The sequence below is a fragment of the Homarus americanus genome, unplaced genomic scaffold (genome assembly GCF_018991925.1).
Source record: "Homarus americanus isolate GMGI-L3 unplaced genomic scaffold, GMGI_Hamer_2.0 scaffold24523, whole genome shotgun sequence".
NCBI classification, from domain to species: domain Eukaryota; kingdom Metazoa; phylum Arthropoda; class Malacostraca; order Decapoda; family Nephropidae; genus Homarus; species Homarus americanus.
The window spans coordinates 4,003,250-4,020,891 of NW_024744357.1; the positions used below are offsets into that span (position 1 = coordinate 4,003,250).

At 36.3% G+C, this 17,642-nt stretch overlaps 1 protein-coding gene across 4 annotated transcripts in view; it reads left to right on the plus strand.

Moving 5' to 3' along the window:
- Positions 1-625: 625 nt before the first annotated feature.
- The window catches only part of LOC121877899 (REST corepressor 1-like), a 28,547-nt gene continuing 11,530 nt past the window's right edge, over positions 626-17,642 (plus strand). The window contains exons 1-9 of one of the 4 annotated variants that reach the window (XM_042383852.1): positions 626-867; positions 2,546-2,608; positions 8,841-8,927; positions 10,779-10,993; positions 13,028-13,141; positions 13,486-13,655; positions 16,196-16,331; positions 16,806-16,916; positions 17,085-17,223. In XM_042383852.1, the coding sequence (XP_042239786.1) occupies positions 747-867; positions 2,546-2,608; positions 8,841-8,927; positions 10,779-10,993; positions 13,028-13,141; positions 13,486-13,655; positions 16,196-16,331; positions 16,806-16,916; positions 17,085-17,223 (1,156 nt within the window). In that variant the 5' untranslated portion in view covers positions 626-746. The remainder of the gene's footprint in view (positions 868-2,545; positions 2,609-8,840; positions 8,928-10,778; positions 10,994-13,027; positions 13,142-13,485; positions 13,656-16,195; positions 16,332-16,805; positions 16,917-17,084; positions 17,224-17,642) is intronic. The other 3 variants (XM_042383854.1, XM_042383855.1, XM_042383853.1) reach the window with 3 other exon arrangements.

Below are 17,642 nucleotides of genomic sequence, written 5' to 3' on the forward strand. Positions count from 1 at the left end.
AGTAATTAATAACCCTAATTACAGAACTTTGAAACTATATTATGCGTGGCTTTGTTTTATTCTCCAATAAGTCAGATTCCTAACATAAATATCGCACAGAAATTGAGAAAACAGAGGCATTTATTACTAAAAATAAAGACCAATGCGGATAAGCTGATTCAAACGTCCCACGGTGGTCACATCAGCCTCTCTCTGAGCTGCCAGCGGCTCATCTAAGACCTCCACTACATTTATGTTCTCTTTATTTTTACACTAGCAGGATGATAAATACATTCATTATATTTTTCAAGTATGTATAATATGTTAATGTTGATAATAAATATTTTTATATTTGTAGTATGAAAATAAATAGAGTAGATTTAATTTTAACTAATGATGCTCAATCACAATTGTTAAAATATAGATCTACCATGGGTACCGTACTAGAAATAGGTTTATCAACAAATACAATTTAAGCATATATACTTTATCACATAATGCAATTCAAACATAATTAATGAAATATCAATGTGACACTATACTTTGTGAGCATAATCTGGAAGTTAAGTGATAAATATGACTCTAAAGTTAGGTGTGTGTGTGGATTATAGCACAAAGTACGGTACGTTTGTTTGTTTACGTACAACGGAACGTGAAGGCGGATGGCTGCATCTCTACCTGCTTAAGGTTTCGTCTCAACTTAGTGGATTATTACGAGCAGTTTTCTTTAACCAATACGTGTAGGGGTGTGAGAAGAACAAAACAAGATGGTGATGACAGTAAGTAACAGGAACAGCGGTGAGACGAAAGAAGATAAGAAGTCTACAGGGCCAAGTCCTAGCAATGGCCACGTCTCTGGTCACTGCGACGACGCCGAGAAGGATGGTGGTAAGTGTTTAAATTATATGTTTTTAGACTATATTTAACTAAACTGTAAACAAGTAGACTCCATTAACCATATGAGGTGTATTTGATTAAGGTCCGGTGACAGTTAAGGCACCCACCGACGCCTGTGTGAAGGGGATGCTGATCTGTCTTTAAGGTTGGTCTGTGGGGATGTCTTCCTCTTGTTATCTTTAAACTAAGAACCATTTACTTTTAAAGGATTTCAGTAGATTGTGCAGATTATTGTAGCAGGTTCATCAGTATGGGTTAAAAAGTGGTGAATTAGAGCTAGTGGGCAGCATCCTAGAGTATTATCTTAATACAGTTCTACCCCAGTCCAGAGGGAACCTTGACCACTTATAACTGAAACTTACTATAAGAAAAAAGCTGACTGCTGAACACCTCATATACAAACTTATTAGGAGTGCTTTACTGTACTGTAATACCGTATATTTTGTCTTCCAAATTGGCAAATTGTTTGGTATTTTATAAATATTTTGTTGGATGATAGAGAATATAATTCTTTGGTACTGTATTATATTACTTTCAGACAACATGGGAATCTTAGGAATTTTATCTTTGCAATCCATAGTTTAGACAATTATTAGAAACTTTTCTTCTATGACTTTTCCCTTGCAAACGACGTACCGTTTATATGCCGGGGTTAGGATGTTAAGTTAGGTAATTTTTAGGTAATTTACGAGGGAATCCTCACAGAAGAAAACTGTCTTCTAATTACCTAAACTATTGATTTGCAAAGATAAAATTCCTAAGATTCCCATGTTGTCTGAAAGTACAACTTTACTAATTTTCTTCTACTACAAAAATAACTTCAGACACAGGAAGAGCCTCACATAACCTCCATATCCAAGTTTTGATATATTTCAGCAAGTATGTAGTTTCTACTAGTTAATAATGATGACCGACGTAGCCACTAAGCTAACCTGATGATCTTGCAGTAACTTTAGTTGTTATGTTATATTAAGTTGGTTCATCGTGTCTGTCAGGAATAATATTTTAGTAAAAGATGTACTGTACACATAAACTATATTATAGCTTGCATTTCTTACTTGATCTTTCAATTTGTATTTTCAAATCAAAGTTTTGGCATATTATTATGGAATTATAAATATAAAAATCATTTAACAGTTTTCAACAGAAAGACTGAAAGGCTTACACATATATTGTTAACTGCTATTTGTATACAATTGAAAAGTTGAAATTTTGATAACATTACCGGTACATTGAATGCCAGACAACAGAAAGACCTCACACAGGTAGTTGAGTTGGGTGCATCCAACTTGGCTTCCTTCAGTGCTACTAAAACAAAATATATCATCCAATATAATATTTTGTAATATTCATATCTCATAACTCACGGACGGACCTCAGGGTCACCGTGTGAGGACGGGTTAGTGCAGACTGGAAGTAAGAGTTGTGGTTTTTATTTATGATGGTTTTACAAAATTATCTCAGAGTTCTTGTATCAACATCATAAATTATTATCTATATCAGTATTCTTTAGGAGCAGTTGGTAATTTGGTCTTTGTTTCCTTGTAGATACCGTATTTATTTTCCTACTAAAATTATCATGCAACTTCTTAAATATTTTTCTGGGCAGGAAAATTAATACAGTATATTCATAACATCCAGGATGCCTAATTAAAAACTGTCATTACAGATAGTGGGATGCGCGTTGGGAAGGCGTTCCAGGCAGAGATCCCGTCTATGCTGCCGTCCCACGGTGGGTTCATATCAGTCAGCTGTACTGGTCATTAGTAGTGCTTTATTACTCTCTTTGTACATTCATATCAGTGCACTGTATCTGTTGTAACAATTATTGACATTTCCTATCACCGGGTAAATTAATTTCCCATATTTGGTCGTTGACTCTTGTCCCATAGGATATTGTACTTCACAGCCTTCTCATTTTTAAGTTGCTATTTTCTTTTGCATTTTAGTTGTATTTTCAGCTGTTATTTGATACACTGCTTAATTCTGTCATTGTAAAGTACATTTTAATCATTCACAAAGGCTACAACTTTTGATATTTTATTTGACTTATGTCAGACAATTTTATTCAGCTCAGAGGGTAACCCGTACACAAGGGGTGATGCGCCAGACACCCATGTTGTGTGAGACGATGGGTTTACTCCTTATTTTGTGATCTAGGCTATTGTATAAATACAGTACTGTAGTCAAACTGTTGACATTTTTTTTAATAGAAACTGAAAATGCAAGACAGAATAATACTGGAAAGATAACTTTTTAGGCAATGCTCTGGACTGGCTCCTGGCTGGTGATGATGGCATGGTGGTCAGTTCCAGGTGCATATACAGTGATACCTCCATTAGCCGGAACAATTTGTGTGGAGCACTTCCGGGAATGAGAGACTTCTGGGTAACGAGACGGCTCTCTCAAACCTGGAAAAAACCTCATCTCCAGATTTTTTCTGGGTATTGGGAAAATTTTCTCTGAATTTCCAGAAAATGCACCTGATGTTCATCTCCCAAATCCTAATTTTCTTGTAATTTACCAGAAAATGTGCCCTCGGAAAATCGTTCTCAAGCCCAGAATTTTTCAGGAAAAATCTGAGCAAATTTCAATTCCAGCTATCAAAGAGTTCCAGCTAAGAAGGATACTGGCTAACAGAGATATTACTTTATATCCTGACACTTATTACAGCATTAACTACTGTGCTCCCATTATGATATTTAGCTGGGTGTTCTTAGAATTATCACAGATCTATATAAAATATATGAGGCAAACAAGTGAAAACAGACAACATTCTGTGCTACTGTAGTGTGCAGTTTACAAAAAAAATGGACGCCCCTCGAGATCGAGGATGGTCGGCCTTAGGGCCATCTAGGCGTGAATTTGTTTAAGGTGAAGAAGCTGTCGCCAAGACAACAACCACACCCTAAGTTAATGAACTGCATGACCCAGTGTCAAGGAATAGTCCGAGAACACCAGACAACTTGCCAACAGCACTGGCAAACTATTACCCTGGAACACAATCCGCATATCGATTAACATCCAGGTCCCCAATTACTGCTGGGTAGACAGAGGCAAATGGTGTAAAGCAATATACCCATAGTTTCACCCTGCCCGGGGATTGAACCCGTGTCCACTCGCTTGCGAGGTGAGCATGCTGACGATTACACCACAGGTCGTCACGGTCTACAAAGATATCTTTAGTTTAACCTAACTTAACTTAACCTGACCTAAATATTTTGTAGACTGCACGCTATATTAGCACCCAAAACTCTAATATGAAATAACAATTGTGGTCTGCTTTTGTGTTTGTGTAGTAACAGTAAATGGGACAATCAGTGACAACACACTTTTTGCAAGGTATTTTTTGTTCATAAGTCACAACATATGTAATGTCTGGTTATTGTAATAAGATTCTTTATTTTTTATTCTTAAATAAGGTGAAGGAGTAGGCTTTGTGTGAAAAAACAAAGCCTAGGTTAGCTTTTGCAGTCCTTGTAGTGCTCCCTGTTCCCATGTGAAGGTCCCAGGTTCAATTCCTGGTGAGTGAGATGCTTGTATATGTGGTCTCTATGTACTGTTTCTGGAGATATGAGAAGTTTATCTAACATTCTGTAATTTCTTCTGTAAAATACATCAACATCCTGTAGAGTGTTGCAGACACAAGATTTTCCTTGTTGTGATTTTATTATGTTCTTTAATGTGATGTGAGTACTGTACTGTTATCAAATAAATGTCAATGCTTTTACAGTACAATACTTGTACAACACAATAAAAGCTCTCAGGTTTACTGATCAACACTTCCATTTTACTGATCAACAGTTCATGTTGACGTCACTTATAAATCGTCCTACAATATGAATATATGCACATAAAGTTTAGCAAATTTGAAGTACTGTATTGGTATAACAGGCTTGCTGAATGTATAAATTTGTCACTAGCCCATTTGCGAGTAAATTTTGAAATCCAATCCCTCACAATTTTTTACTTACCCATTTTCTATTAATTTAATTGACAAAAATATACAGTACAATATACAGGGTTCTGTATTAATTTTTTGCATAAGGCCATTTTTTTTTCATTATAGCTAAAGAATGTTGGACACTTTCACTTTTGCATGTGGAAAAATTACCACATGTCTTTCAGGCTAGCAAATATAAAATTTAACTCCCCCCTAAGGATTTTCCAATGGGTGAGTGAGTTTCAGAAAACCTGTACTGTATAATAAACACAACTGAAGCCAACTCATGTAATCTGTATATTATAGTACAGTACTGTATAGTTGTAATGCTGGTGATAGCAGTATACAACAGTAATACCTCTGTTAGTTGGAATCCCTCTTAACCAGAACTCTCCGAGGGCCGGAATTGAAATTTTCTCGGAAAATCGTTCCCAAAGCCGTAATTTTCTAAAAAAAATTTCAGGTTGTGGGAAAAATTTTCCGAGGGGCACATTTTCTGGCAAATTCTGAGAACATTTTCCCGGTACCTGGAAAATTACGGGGATGGGGGATTTTTTTTTCCCAGCTTTGAGAGATAAATATCGGGGGCACTTCGGAAATTACAAGAAAAAATTTCCAGCACCCAGAAAATTCCGGGGGTGGGGTTTTTTCCGGCCTTGAGAGATGAAATAATGCACCATTCTGGAAAATTCAGGAGATGGGGGATTTCTTTCCAGGTTCGTGAGATGACGTAATGCACAATTTCTGGAACTTCCGAGAAAATTTTCATAGTACGCGAAAAATTCCGGGGATGGGGGATTTTATTCCGGCTTTGAGATAATTGTCTCGTTACCCAGAAATTTCTCATTCCTGGAAGTGCGTTGCACCAATTGTTCTGGCTAATGGAAATATCACTGCACGTATACGTATGTATGCATACACAGCTACAATAGCCTTGGGTTATTTCAAAGATAGCAAACAAGGATTTTCGTGAAATAAAAAATCACAATAATGTACAATGCTGTGCAGTAATATACAAATTCAATACAGAATAAGGGGTTAGGAAGCAGTGGCCCAAAGAATGCTTAAAAAGTTAATCATTTTGTAAACACAAGGAAGACATATCCAGCATTTTGGTACACCATGGAAAAATAAAAAGAACTGAACAAAAGTAAAGAAATTTGTACACACAAGAAAAGAAATAAATACAATACATCACAGTGTGCTGCCTCTAACTGACCCAGTGTCCCACAGACTCAAAGATAATACTGGATGACGGTTGTGCACGTTGAGCAGTAACTGTAGAAAATGTTATTACTCAGTAGAAGATTAAGGCTGGCTTACCTTATGGAATGTAAAAAAAAAATGGAAAAGTTAAGTTTTTGTAATATTATTTTAAAGATTTTTATCCGTGAATGAAAATCAACCTTCTCCAGGATTTAAACATTGGAACTATAGCATCATACCCTGTGGCCGTTCCATGGGTTTGGGACAGAAAAATCATAAAAATTATATTACAATACAGTAATATATTCCTTCCTACTTTTTAGGTTTTTTGATGAGTAAGAATATATTTATCCTTTACAATTACTGTACTGAAGAATCTCTACTACAAGTTGTGCAACTAGCCTGCAGTACAGTAGTCACTTGTTAACGTATGTTAGAAACCGCAAGAACTCGCGGTAACATGAAAATGCATTAAAACACGTAACTGATTTCAGTGGGAAATAAGGATTGGGGCTGAAGGACCAAAAATACACCACAAAATGCTCAATAACTCTGTTAAAGAACAGTGAAGGCTATAAGTTTTAATAGAAACTATAATGTTTGGATACTGTATTTTACAGCACATTGGACACACTTTTTTGTCTGGAAAAATGGGTAAAAAAATCAGCCAGTGTCTTATATGCTGTCTCCCGTAGGCTAAATTCTACCTAGCCCATCTCCAAAATTAAAAATATGTTATTGCTTATTTAAACATATTATTTTTACTTTTAATTAATAAAAAAATATTTATTGTAAATATAAAAGATAGACTTATAACTACTGATGATAACCTGAGATGATTAGCATCCATACAGCAGGCACTAAGCACAAACCATTTCTGAACTCTTACAAGCATTACTATCTATTATTGTTATATCTGTCACATTTATCTTTAAAATTGCAATTACTTGATACAAATGAACATTTACAGATAATTTTCTCTTCACATTTGCATCTGTTAATATCACTGGCGGCATTGTTGCCAAGTTAGACACATGACTATGACCACCAGGCCGAGCTGTGAGGTGTTATGGTTATTTTCAATATGTAGTTTTGGGTAGATACAGTACAGTATACTCTTTACGTAACTTTTTTTTTTTTACTCAGTTACATGTACACACAATCCTACATATATATTGTGCCCAAAAAATTATGATAAATAATTATCATCACGTCAAACACATAAAGGGAATGAACACTTCTTTGCGCACAAGTTAGTAGGCTCAGTGGGGGATGAGGAGGAGGGAGCGTGTGTGTGGGGTGGGGCGGTAGAGGGAGCGCTCCCGCTGACCTGCGTTATGGCCAAGTAGCCAGCGTCTATGCACATGGCACTTAGGTTAACCTTTCATTTACCTTTTCCATGATAGTTTTAGCTGCATTCTTTTCATCTAGATTGTAAATAAATGTTTTGAAGTACGGTAGCACAATTGTTGAATAACTTAGGAAAGGTAGGTGGTATGGTTTATGATTCTTGGGTAGATGAATTTTTTATTTACCATGGTACATCCTCACTCACTCTTGCATACAGATTATGTAAAAAAGAAACAAAAACTAAAGGCCAAAAACTTAAAAGAGAATGAACTTTCTTCATGTGTTAAGAGGAAGGGAGAGTGAGAGATCATAGCTGTCTCTTGTGTGGAGTGAAGTGCTTAGTAAATTTCGTTGTCCAGTAGCCAAATGGGAGTACAGTATTTTTTGTTTTAATTTATTTATTGGTATTATTTTCATTTATTTCTCACATTTACTGGTATGTATATATTACTTTATGAAAACTATGGCAACAGCAGGAAAATACACACAGGATTTTTTCCTAAATATGCCCGTGTGTCTTATATGCCTTAAAATACGGTACTGTATATAACACAGACAATCCCAGATTTACAAACAGGTTCCATTCCTGAAAAATCTGTCATAAATATATTTTCTCTTAATCAAATCATATTTTCCTATAAACTCTAAATATAAAAGCTGAGAGACATTCCTATACAATTTATTATATTTTATTTTTCAAATGCTAGAAAACATGTTTTTAATGACACTTCTTGGTTTACACAATGACTCTAAACCAATAGTTTTGATAAGTGAAAAACATTCAGTGGAGAACAGGGAAGCTACTGAGAAACTGTGTCACTGGTTGTGAAGCAGTGCAAGGCTTTGAGGCCCAGCCAAGCCATACGATTTTAATATGGTAGTGATGCACCTTCAGTAAGTTTGATTTCACTGACTGAGGTTATATCTGAAGAAGCATTGCTAAACATTTTATTCCTTCCATAAATATCAGATAAAATTCTGAGATACTAAGCACATCACTGTTCTCACGGTTGAAAGAGGTAGTGTCTTGCCACTGCTTCATGTAGTGATCCTTTGAGCCATGATGACTAAAACTCTGCATGTATTTTATTTTTAGCTTAGTTTACCACTCAATACAGTACAGTGCTGTACTGTATATTGTTTATAGTTTAAATGTCTTTGTAAACTGGCCAGGTCCAGTACAGGAAGCGCTGAGATGCTTATAACCGCACCTCAACATCTTCCGATGCTGTGAAAAATTGTGGGAAAAAATCGTAACTTCAGGTTTTTTGTACGTAAATCACAACATGGGAAAAAATTTCTTCTTAACTTTTGATTTTCGCAAACTGGTTCTTCATGGCACACACATGGAAATTGATATATTGTACTGTACTGTATATACTTATATTAAAGAGAACTTGTGATTTAACTAGAGCATAGACTGTGACTACCATATGTAACACAGTGCTGTACTTTGGTGTTGTAGAGCGCCGACCTGAGCAGTGTCCTGAGAGAGCCCTGTTGGTGTGGGCGCCCAAACTAGAGCTCAACGAGGAGAGCCGTGAGTATTCTTGTAGGTTTTGTTACTACTTGTTTGGTCTATGATTATCTATCTCTCTCTACTCTACTTTTAGTATAGGGTAGATAAAGGGGCAGAGAAACCTCAAAGAACAGGTAGAAATTTAGGGTAAGTGGTACAAGACATTACAGTATAGAACATAAGAAAACACAGGTAGAAAATGACAAGGGAGGGCTAAAACAAAAATATATTGTACTTGTTCTTACTTGTAACCTCCATATACAGTTCAGTAAAGTCTTGCATAAAGAGTAACCAATTAACGAGAATTTGGTGTAACATTCTTGGTGTTTCAAGAAAAATTGGCCATCATACTTGTGGAGTGCAGTAATTTTTTCACTTAATTCACACTTAGTTTTTTTCTATATTTATTTCTTTATTAAAACAGTAACAGATCATGGAATATTAACAACTAAATGAGATGGGAGATGGATATCATTGTTCACAGTTACACAAGACTATGATGATCTCATCTCACCTGTGTACCTGTTAACATACACACACATACACCTGTAACCCACAAACATCTGCTAGGTTTTGAACAATAATAGTAAGAATACCCAAGATCATTCCTGGAATTTTTTTAATCTTTTATCTTTTTTCTTTTTTTATGGGGATTAGCCCACCCAGGCACAGGTCACTGACCCACATCAGGGCCTAGGGGGCAAAAATGTAATAATAATAATAAAATAATAACAATAATAATAAGGAACCATAAAGAAATACAAAATGAAGAAAAATCAAAAGTGAGAAACATTTTGTGTATGTTGTGTTGTCAATAGTAAGAGAAACAATTGAGACGCTGCAAATGTATGCAACCGAGGCAGAAAGTCAGATCAGCAACCTGGGACTTGGTCACAATTTTTGTGATGCCATGTGGCACCATAGACAACACATTATGCTTCCAATATCTTCCCATGCGGTAGTACCTCCCTGTTTGGTAGCTGCCTAATGCCTACTACCTGCAGCGCTACGACAACAGTGCAAATAACACATCACCGAAACCTGATAATTAGAGAATGATGAAGCAAAATTATGTTATTGTAAAAATTTCTTCAATGTATGAGGTGGGGAATGGTGGTGGTGGCTGATGACAATCATGGTGCATCACTATGGGAGGAGAATACAGCTCCTCTCCGACTTACGACCACCTGGACATATGACCGCCTCAGTCATACCAAAATTTTGTCAAATTACGTATTTTCGAGTCCCAACGTCAGTGATTGCACTGTGTACTGACAAAATTTTCGTTTGTAATTCACTTTAAAATAGCTGGCAAGCTTAAAAGTGAGAGTTTTTTGGTGTTGAGAAGAAAAAGAGACACCCATTTTAGATTTTCTATGTATTATTTAAGCATTTTTGACTTATGACCATTTCGACTTACGACCTGGATTTGGGTTCCTAACCCCGTCGTAAGTCGGGGAGGAGCTGTATGTCTAGTGTACCCTCGTAGGCCTGTTTTCTATACCAAAAATGTTAAGCCAATCACAAAAAGCAAAAATAATTACACTAAAGCCTGGATATATTTTTTGTTATTATGTACTGTATTTCTTTTATTTAGATCCATTTTATAAAAGCAGCAATGATAAAGAAAAGAGTTGGCTGGGAGTTGACCTTTCAAAGTGATTGTTTTTCACTATATTTAGTTTAAGTTGAAGAGGCATATATAATTATTTTAAGGAGAGGCCCATGACAGTTTAGACTTTACCGGCTTCCTTGCAGTCATCCTGGTGTATGGTGGAGTGACAGACACATACACTAGGGATGGCTAACAATTTTTCACAAAGAATTATTTCCTCAATATTTTTTTTATTTTTGGTGTAAATTAATGACCTTATTTATTTCCAGTTGAACAATACATCTGGCTAGCGAAAGACAAATACGGGTATAATGCTGAACAAGCTCTTGGCATGTTGTTTTGGCATCGGCATGACCTAGAGAAGGCAACAGCAGACCTCGCAAACTTTACACCCTTTCCAGATGAGTGGACCACGGAGGATAAAGTCCTTTTTGAGCAAGCTTTCCAGTTCCATGGCAAAAGTTTTCATAGAATTAGACAAATGGTATGAAAGGTTTATTTTGACTTTTTTCAATTCATTGTGTAGCTTTCAGCCTATCCAACCCACAAGTGAAAGTGAGCCTCAAGGGGTGGGGTTGAGGTAACAGGATCTATACTCTACTCTATATAGTATTCAAGTGTACAGTATTGATGTCTGGAAAGGTGGGTTACATGGAGAATTAAAATACATTGTAATGAGTATTAGTGCAGTTATAATCAAGATGAAATACAGTACTGTACTTATATTGTAGTATTGATTCATACACCTCAGAGCTAAATAACTGTACTACTGCACCTGTAGTTCAACAATCACACATTTTCACTAGTGGCAGTGGCAGCAAGTAGTGTTAGTGGCTGTACAGTTATCATTTGGAAAATTATCAAGAGTTCTTATGATATTCAAATGTGAAAATAGCCATACAGTACAGTACTCTTAGAGAAAGAATTAAAATTGAATGATATGAATATTACAGCAATATAGATTCAAAATCCAATCTATTATGAACATGTACACCACTCTGTCAAATAAATGAATGACCTGACATGATGCAATGCCACTCAACTGTTGTTACCAGCTAGGTGGAGGTACGCAGCATATGCAGTAGAATACATAACTTTATTTACTTCGATTAGATTAGAATTATTATACATTATACTATACTGTAAAAGAAAATAAAGAGAGGGAGAGAGAGACTGACTTTCCTTTTCTCCTCTCCTCTCCTCTCCTTTTTAATCATAATCTTGTGGCAGCAAAAGAAAAAGAAGACAGGGTAGGAGGAAGGCAGATGAGAATAGGGACTCTTCTCACTCACTTGAGGATGATGAAAGAGGGAGGCTCTTTGTCCTCTCTCATATACAAAATCTTCTCACTCAGTACTCCAATTTTAATTCATAATAAGTGAATAGAATTGGCTAATGTTATAGTGTAAATCATCCCACACTGTAGCCAATTCCAGGATGAAAAGGACTCTGGTGTTTTGGGCAAGGATTTGATGTTAGATGTCTTCCTTGTGGGTTATGTTGAGATAGCCTAAGAGTCTCTATGCTCTTGTCATACTGTACTGTAATGCTGTCATTGTACAGGATCCATCTCATCATCCTGGAGGTGAATACAAGGTATTTCTGGGTGATGGTACATGGAAGAGGTTGGCTGTGTAGATTACAATGTATAATATTCAAATTATATAATACAATAATTAGATTTTGTGTTACAGTACTAGTCATTATAATTTATTTTGATTCTCCCTCTGTATGTATAGTGTGTGTGTGTGTGTGTGTGTGTGTGTGTGTGTGTGTGCGTGCGTGTGTGTGTGTGCGTGTGTGCGTGCGTGCGTGCGTGCGTAGCATATTTGTAAACACTGGGTTCACGTTGTTATTGGATATGCTATGGTACTCTATCCAAGTTACTCCTTCCATCCCATTAAGTGCATGGTTTACACTGCCAGCATGGCTTTCTTACTCATTTTGTGACTCCTGTAAATAGAAAAGTGTCTTTTAATGATGGTAGGATTCCTTATCTGTCCGCTGCTGTAAATAGTGTGTATGTTTGGATGCTGTCAGCTAGAGCAATAATTCACTTTTCATCGTACTGTGCTGGTCTTCATTATTTTCATATATATCACATTATTGTTCATACTAATCATGATTAAATGTAAAACATTTTAATTTAATTTGCAACAATGGTATAATTTATATTTGACTCAACGTGCAATGTGTACTTGAAGCCTGTACGTATTTCTCTTTTCCTGTTGATGCTATTGTAACCCATAGAAATACGTTAAACTATTTTACATTCATTTTCTATTACTATTAATGGATAGCAAATTGTGAATTATATATCCCTGGATTAGGCAGGTTTTATTGCAATTAATTGGGATCACAGGTTAGGATGTTCAGGGCAGTGGTGCTACTATCTGGTTAAAGGGGTTGTTATAACTGATGTTTGTACTTTTGCATACATATATATTCCTTTGTTAGTAATGAGTAGCAAGGACAATATAGTGTTACTCTGTTTCTCATGCACTACTTTTGTTCTCAGTTACCTGACAAGACTATAGCACAGTTAGTGAAATATTACTACTTGTGGAAGAAGACTCGGCAGCGTAGTTCACTCATAGACCGACATGCTCGCAAACACACTGCCAAGCTCCAGGTAATACTTTATTTGTAGTTTATTCTGTGTTTTTTCTCTTTCTAATTGTTAGGCGGAATCTGACTGTACAGTATTTACGTTAAAAAGAAGATGTTGGATAAGGTTCACTGAAATAGAATTTAATCCATGCTTGTATGCTGCACACACTTATCTTTTTTATAAGTGTTTAACAGCCTAATTAGCTGCACTTTTTCCCCCAGTTATGTAAGCTATGATACAGAGTGTTTGGAATCAAGAACAACAAAGGCTTTCCATTCTATTAGCTTTCATTTTCTTAAACTTCCTTGCTAAATGTGTTGTGAATTCTTTTGTATGAATCTTGAAAATATATATTTTTTCTGCAGCAAGTGTCAGAGGGTGGTGTAGGAGACAGCAGTGGAGATCGTTCAGAGGAGGATGAGGAGGGGAAGAATGGAGAGGAGACCAAGACCTGCTCCAACTGTACCATCCCTGCCTCAGTGCTCAATGAGTCACCCAAGGGTCTTCAGTGTTTCACTTGCTACAACCACTGGAAGTAAGTTTAATTTATACCATCATAATGTTATCCAGGAAAAATTTCTCTTCATTTTAGAACTGAATGAACTGTGTTGACTGAGGATATGTACAGTTGGCAGCATAGGAAGTGAGAAAATTTGTGGCCAACAGAAACAGCTGGCATCTCCTCGAGTTTGAAGACCGTATTTTTCATGAATGAATCACTCCAACCCGATGAATTAGAGTGAGTCATTCATGAAAAAATACTGCCAACTACCTCGTGGAGATGCCATATGTCTCTGTTGGCCACAAATTTTCTCACTTCCTATGCTGCCAGCTGTACATTCAATTTTATAGGAAAAAGGTATACCGGTAAAAACATTAATTATCATATATACTCGAGAACAGTTCGAGTTTTTATAATCAAGTTTTTACGTATAATAGTTTTGCAGGGTTATAATTCATGCATTTCTGTGGGCCACTTACAGTGAACGAAAGCTACCTGGTCTCGGTACATGCTCACGGTAGGCTAACCTTACCAGTAAGCTCCTTCAACCTGGAATTTTGCCTACCATACTCCTAGATTCTTTCTTTATGTTGCTACATGAAGAACAGAACCTCATTCACTATATATGCCACTTTAAATGTACAATATCTGATACAAATGAAGATTTGCAGATAATTTCCCTTTCACTTGTTTCTGGTTACATCACTGGTAGCATTGCTGCCAAGTTAGACTCGTCACTGTAGCCACATTTCTCTAGCCCTCTGCCTATAAGGCCAAGCTGTGCACTTTGTTGTGGTTATTTTTCAACTTGTAAATTTGGATAGATCATGTAATTTTCTTAAAATTTTTGTACTTGGTTACATGTACACACAACTTACGTACAGAATGTGTAAATATAAATAAATAATTATCATAAGATCAAAAACATAAAGAGAGTAAACATTTCTTTGTGCATGAGTGTTAGCATGCTGAGCTGGGGAAGGGAGTGGAGTCCGGGATTCCAACTGTTCGCTGTCTCCAGAGTCCTGTATGTAGTGATATGATTGATAAATACTTCGTCGTGCAACAGCCAAATGGCAGTGCTCTTTTTTTCTTTTTTTCTTGTTTTTCCTTACATTTACTGGTACAGTATATGTTATTTTTATCTTATTCCTCACAATTAAATACAGTAGGGTCGCAGAGTACGTGCACCCATACTATGCGACCGTGCCTATAGACCCCCCCTGAACCACGTGAGCCAACCACCCAGCATCTCTCACTAGCTCAGCATGTTTATCACTTGTCTCTGCTTTTTGAGAAAAATAAAAATGAAATTGGTTTGAAATTTAAACTAAATTGTTGCATTTATTGTGACAGCTTAATAAAATAAATATTCAGTATTATTATTACGGGGAACCTATGGATGAGGTGGCCTGTGAGATGGTTATGCATGTTGCCATTGTTACATGTAACGAAACTAAAAATTTTGGAAAATCATTAGCATATTCTAATGAGACTTAAAAGTAAAGAAAATATAATATAAAATTATAAAATAAGAAAAATGAAGAGTATGGGTGTGTATGTGTGGGACGTGATCGTGTGTGTGAAAGCAGTGGGCTGTAACTGCGTCGCTATTCGCCAGCCAAGCCGCTCTCCCTCCCCAATGTAACATCATGGCAGACACACAGTGCGGCAGCAGCCACACTTTTCTTGAGTCAGCTGGGTGACTGCCTGGTTGAACTGTGTCGTGTCGCCCAGAGGATGCTTTGAGTGTGGAAGGAGCTATTTATTGTAGCTACTTAAAATATGTTCTATTGTATTTTATGATATCGTACGTATTAATTTTATTGTTTATCATAAAAATTTTTGCTAATTTTTGACGTATGCAATTTGAAATTTGTTAAAATTATGCTAACTTTGTGCTCAATACATCGTTTAACTCAGAACCACATTGTTTATATATAGTGGAATAAGTGTTAAAGAACTGTCCCATAGTATGGCATTGGAGTGTAAGTTTGAAACAATAAAGATTTATGTTGTACAATTAGATTAGTTTTTTAGCAAATGATTAAAAAAATATAATATGTTTTAATGCTTATTCAGCCAATCCTTGCCTTTTGTAAATTTGGCCATGGTGAGATACTGTACCAATTAGCACAAATTTGTGAGGTCAGCCTGTATACTGTATATAAGATCACTTAATACACTTATATATGTTAATTTTTTTTGCAAAATCGGTTATTTTGCAAAATTCCCAGCATGCATATTGGTAATTTTGTAAAATAACTTACAAACAGACACCTAAACTAATCTAACCTTATGCTTAAGTTAAGTGAGAGGTTAGGTTACATTGGGTTAGGTTAGGATGGCTCATGTAGATTGATACACAGTTAAGTGGTCCTTTTTTTTTTTTTTTACTTTGGTTAGCCTGTTTGTAAGTTATTTCACAAAATTACCAATATGTATGCCGTGAATTTTGCAAAATAACCGATTTTGCAAACAAGCGTAACATATATACGGTATGCAAAATATTGATATGATCTTAATTCTTTCTGTGATTATTGCCTACAAATAACTTTTAATGAAATTTACAGTAATTGTCAAGTGAATAGACTGGGATTTTACAGGAAAACGGGCAGCTTACGACCAACTGTGGGACCCATGAAGAGAGACAAGCAGTTGATAAAACACAAACGCCGTCCACCTCGTGGCATGCATATTAACCATGAAGTGAGTGACTGTCTTCTTTTTCTTTAATTGGCAACATAGTAAAATATATTTTTTATAATCTTGCAAAGCTTTTACCACAATTACATGAATAAAGAAGTAACACAGAGGCCATTCACCTTCGCTTGCCTCAGTAACAGGTGTGTCATGTTAAGTTATTTCCTTCCATAATGAGGCTCCATGTTGCCTATCTAGGTTATCCCTTGTTATATCTGAAACTAACAGCTGCCTGTCTGTTCACAATATCCTCTCTATGCTGTTCTCTCAAGGCATTCATGCTCACCAATGTTTCCTGGAGTAGCATAACGTTCTCTTCTTGTACAGCCTTCGGCTCTTACAGTACCTTCCAGCTCCTTTTTGGTCCATCCATCTCTGAATAATTTTTTTTTCCGACCTTCCACTCTTCTTACTCTCATGTTAACAGGTTTTTTGTTTGTTTTTCAGTTGTTTACAGGTCTTTCTTTTTATCCTCTTCAGGACTTAATGGCCATGGTATCCTCTGGCCCTCCCGGTCCCCCAGGGACCCTCACCCCCGGCCAGCAGTTGTTGCGTCACATGGAGAACGAGGTCATTGCTCTCAAGCGCCAGGTCAGCTAATTCTCAGCTTTGAGTCAGTGATGTTTAATTCAATGTCATTCTAATACTACAGTATTCTTATTTCGATAACACCTGTATCATCTTGCTGATGAAATTAAGTGGATTCTTTGTTAGAATTTTTCACCAAAACTTTTAAGTAGTTTTAATGTGGTATTTTAGGTGCAAAGCAACAAGGCTCAGATCAGTGGCCTCCGGAGTAAAATAGCAGATGATGGGATAACTCCGTACCGTCCACCAGCACAGGCAGGACCTACCAAGGCCAAATGGTCACAGGAGGAACTTCTATTGGCAGTTCAAGGTGAGCAATGTAAATTTTTTTAATTTATACTGATATACAGCTGATAGATGATGTTGGGATGTGTGAAGAGAGAGAAACTAGAGAAATCTTAGGGGTAATTGTGGGCAAGGCAGATATTAAGATATATAGGTTCTGTGTGTAAAGAGAGATAAAGATAAATAGAGAGAGAACATATTGTACGCATTAGATTTACCATGGAAGCTCAAGATGTAACTTCGTGAATAAAATGAATAAAACCCTCCAGCTTAGTTAACACTGACAAGGAGCTGCTGCATGCTTCACAAACTATTAAATTAGAGGGACATCTAGTATGGCAGGAAATATGGGTAAATTTCTTTATCTTGAAAAGGTTTTTCACTTTATTTTAAAAAAGGGCATCATAAATGAAGATAAAATATTCCTTTAGCTTGAATCAGGAG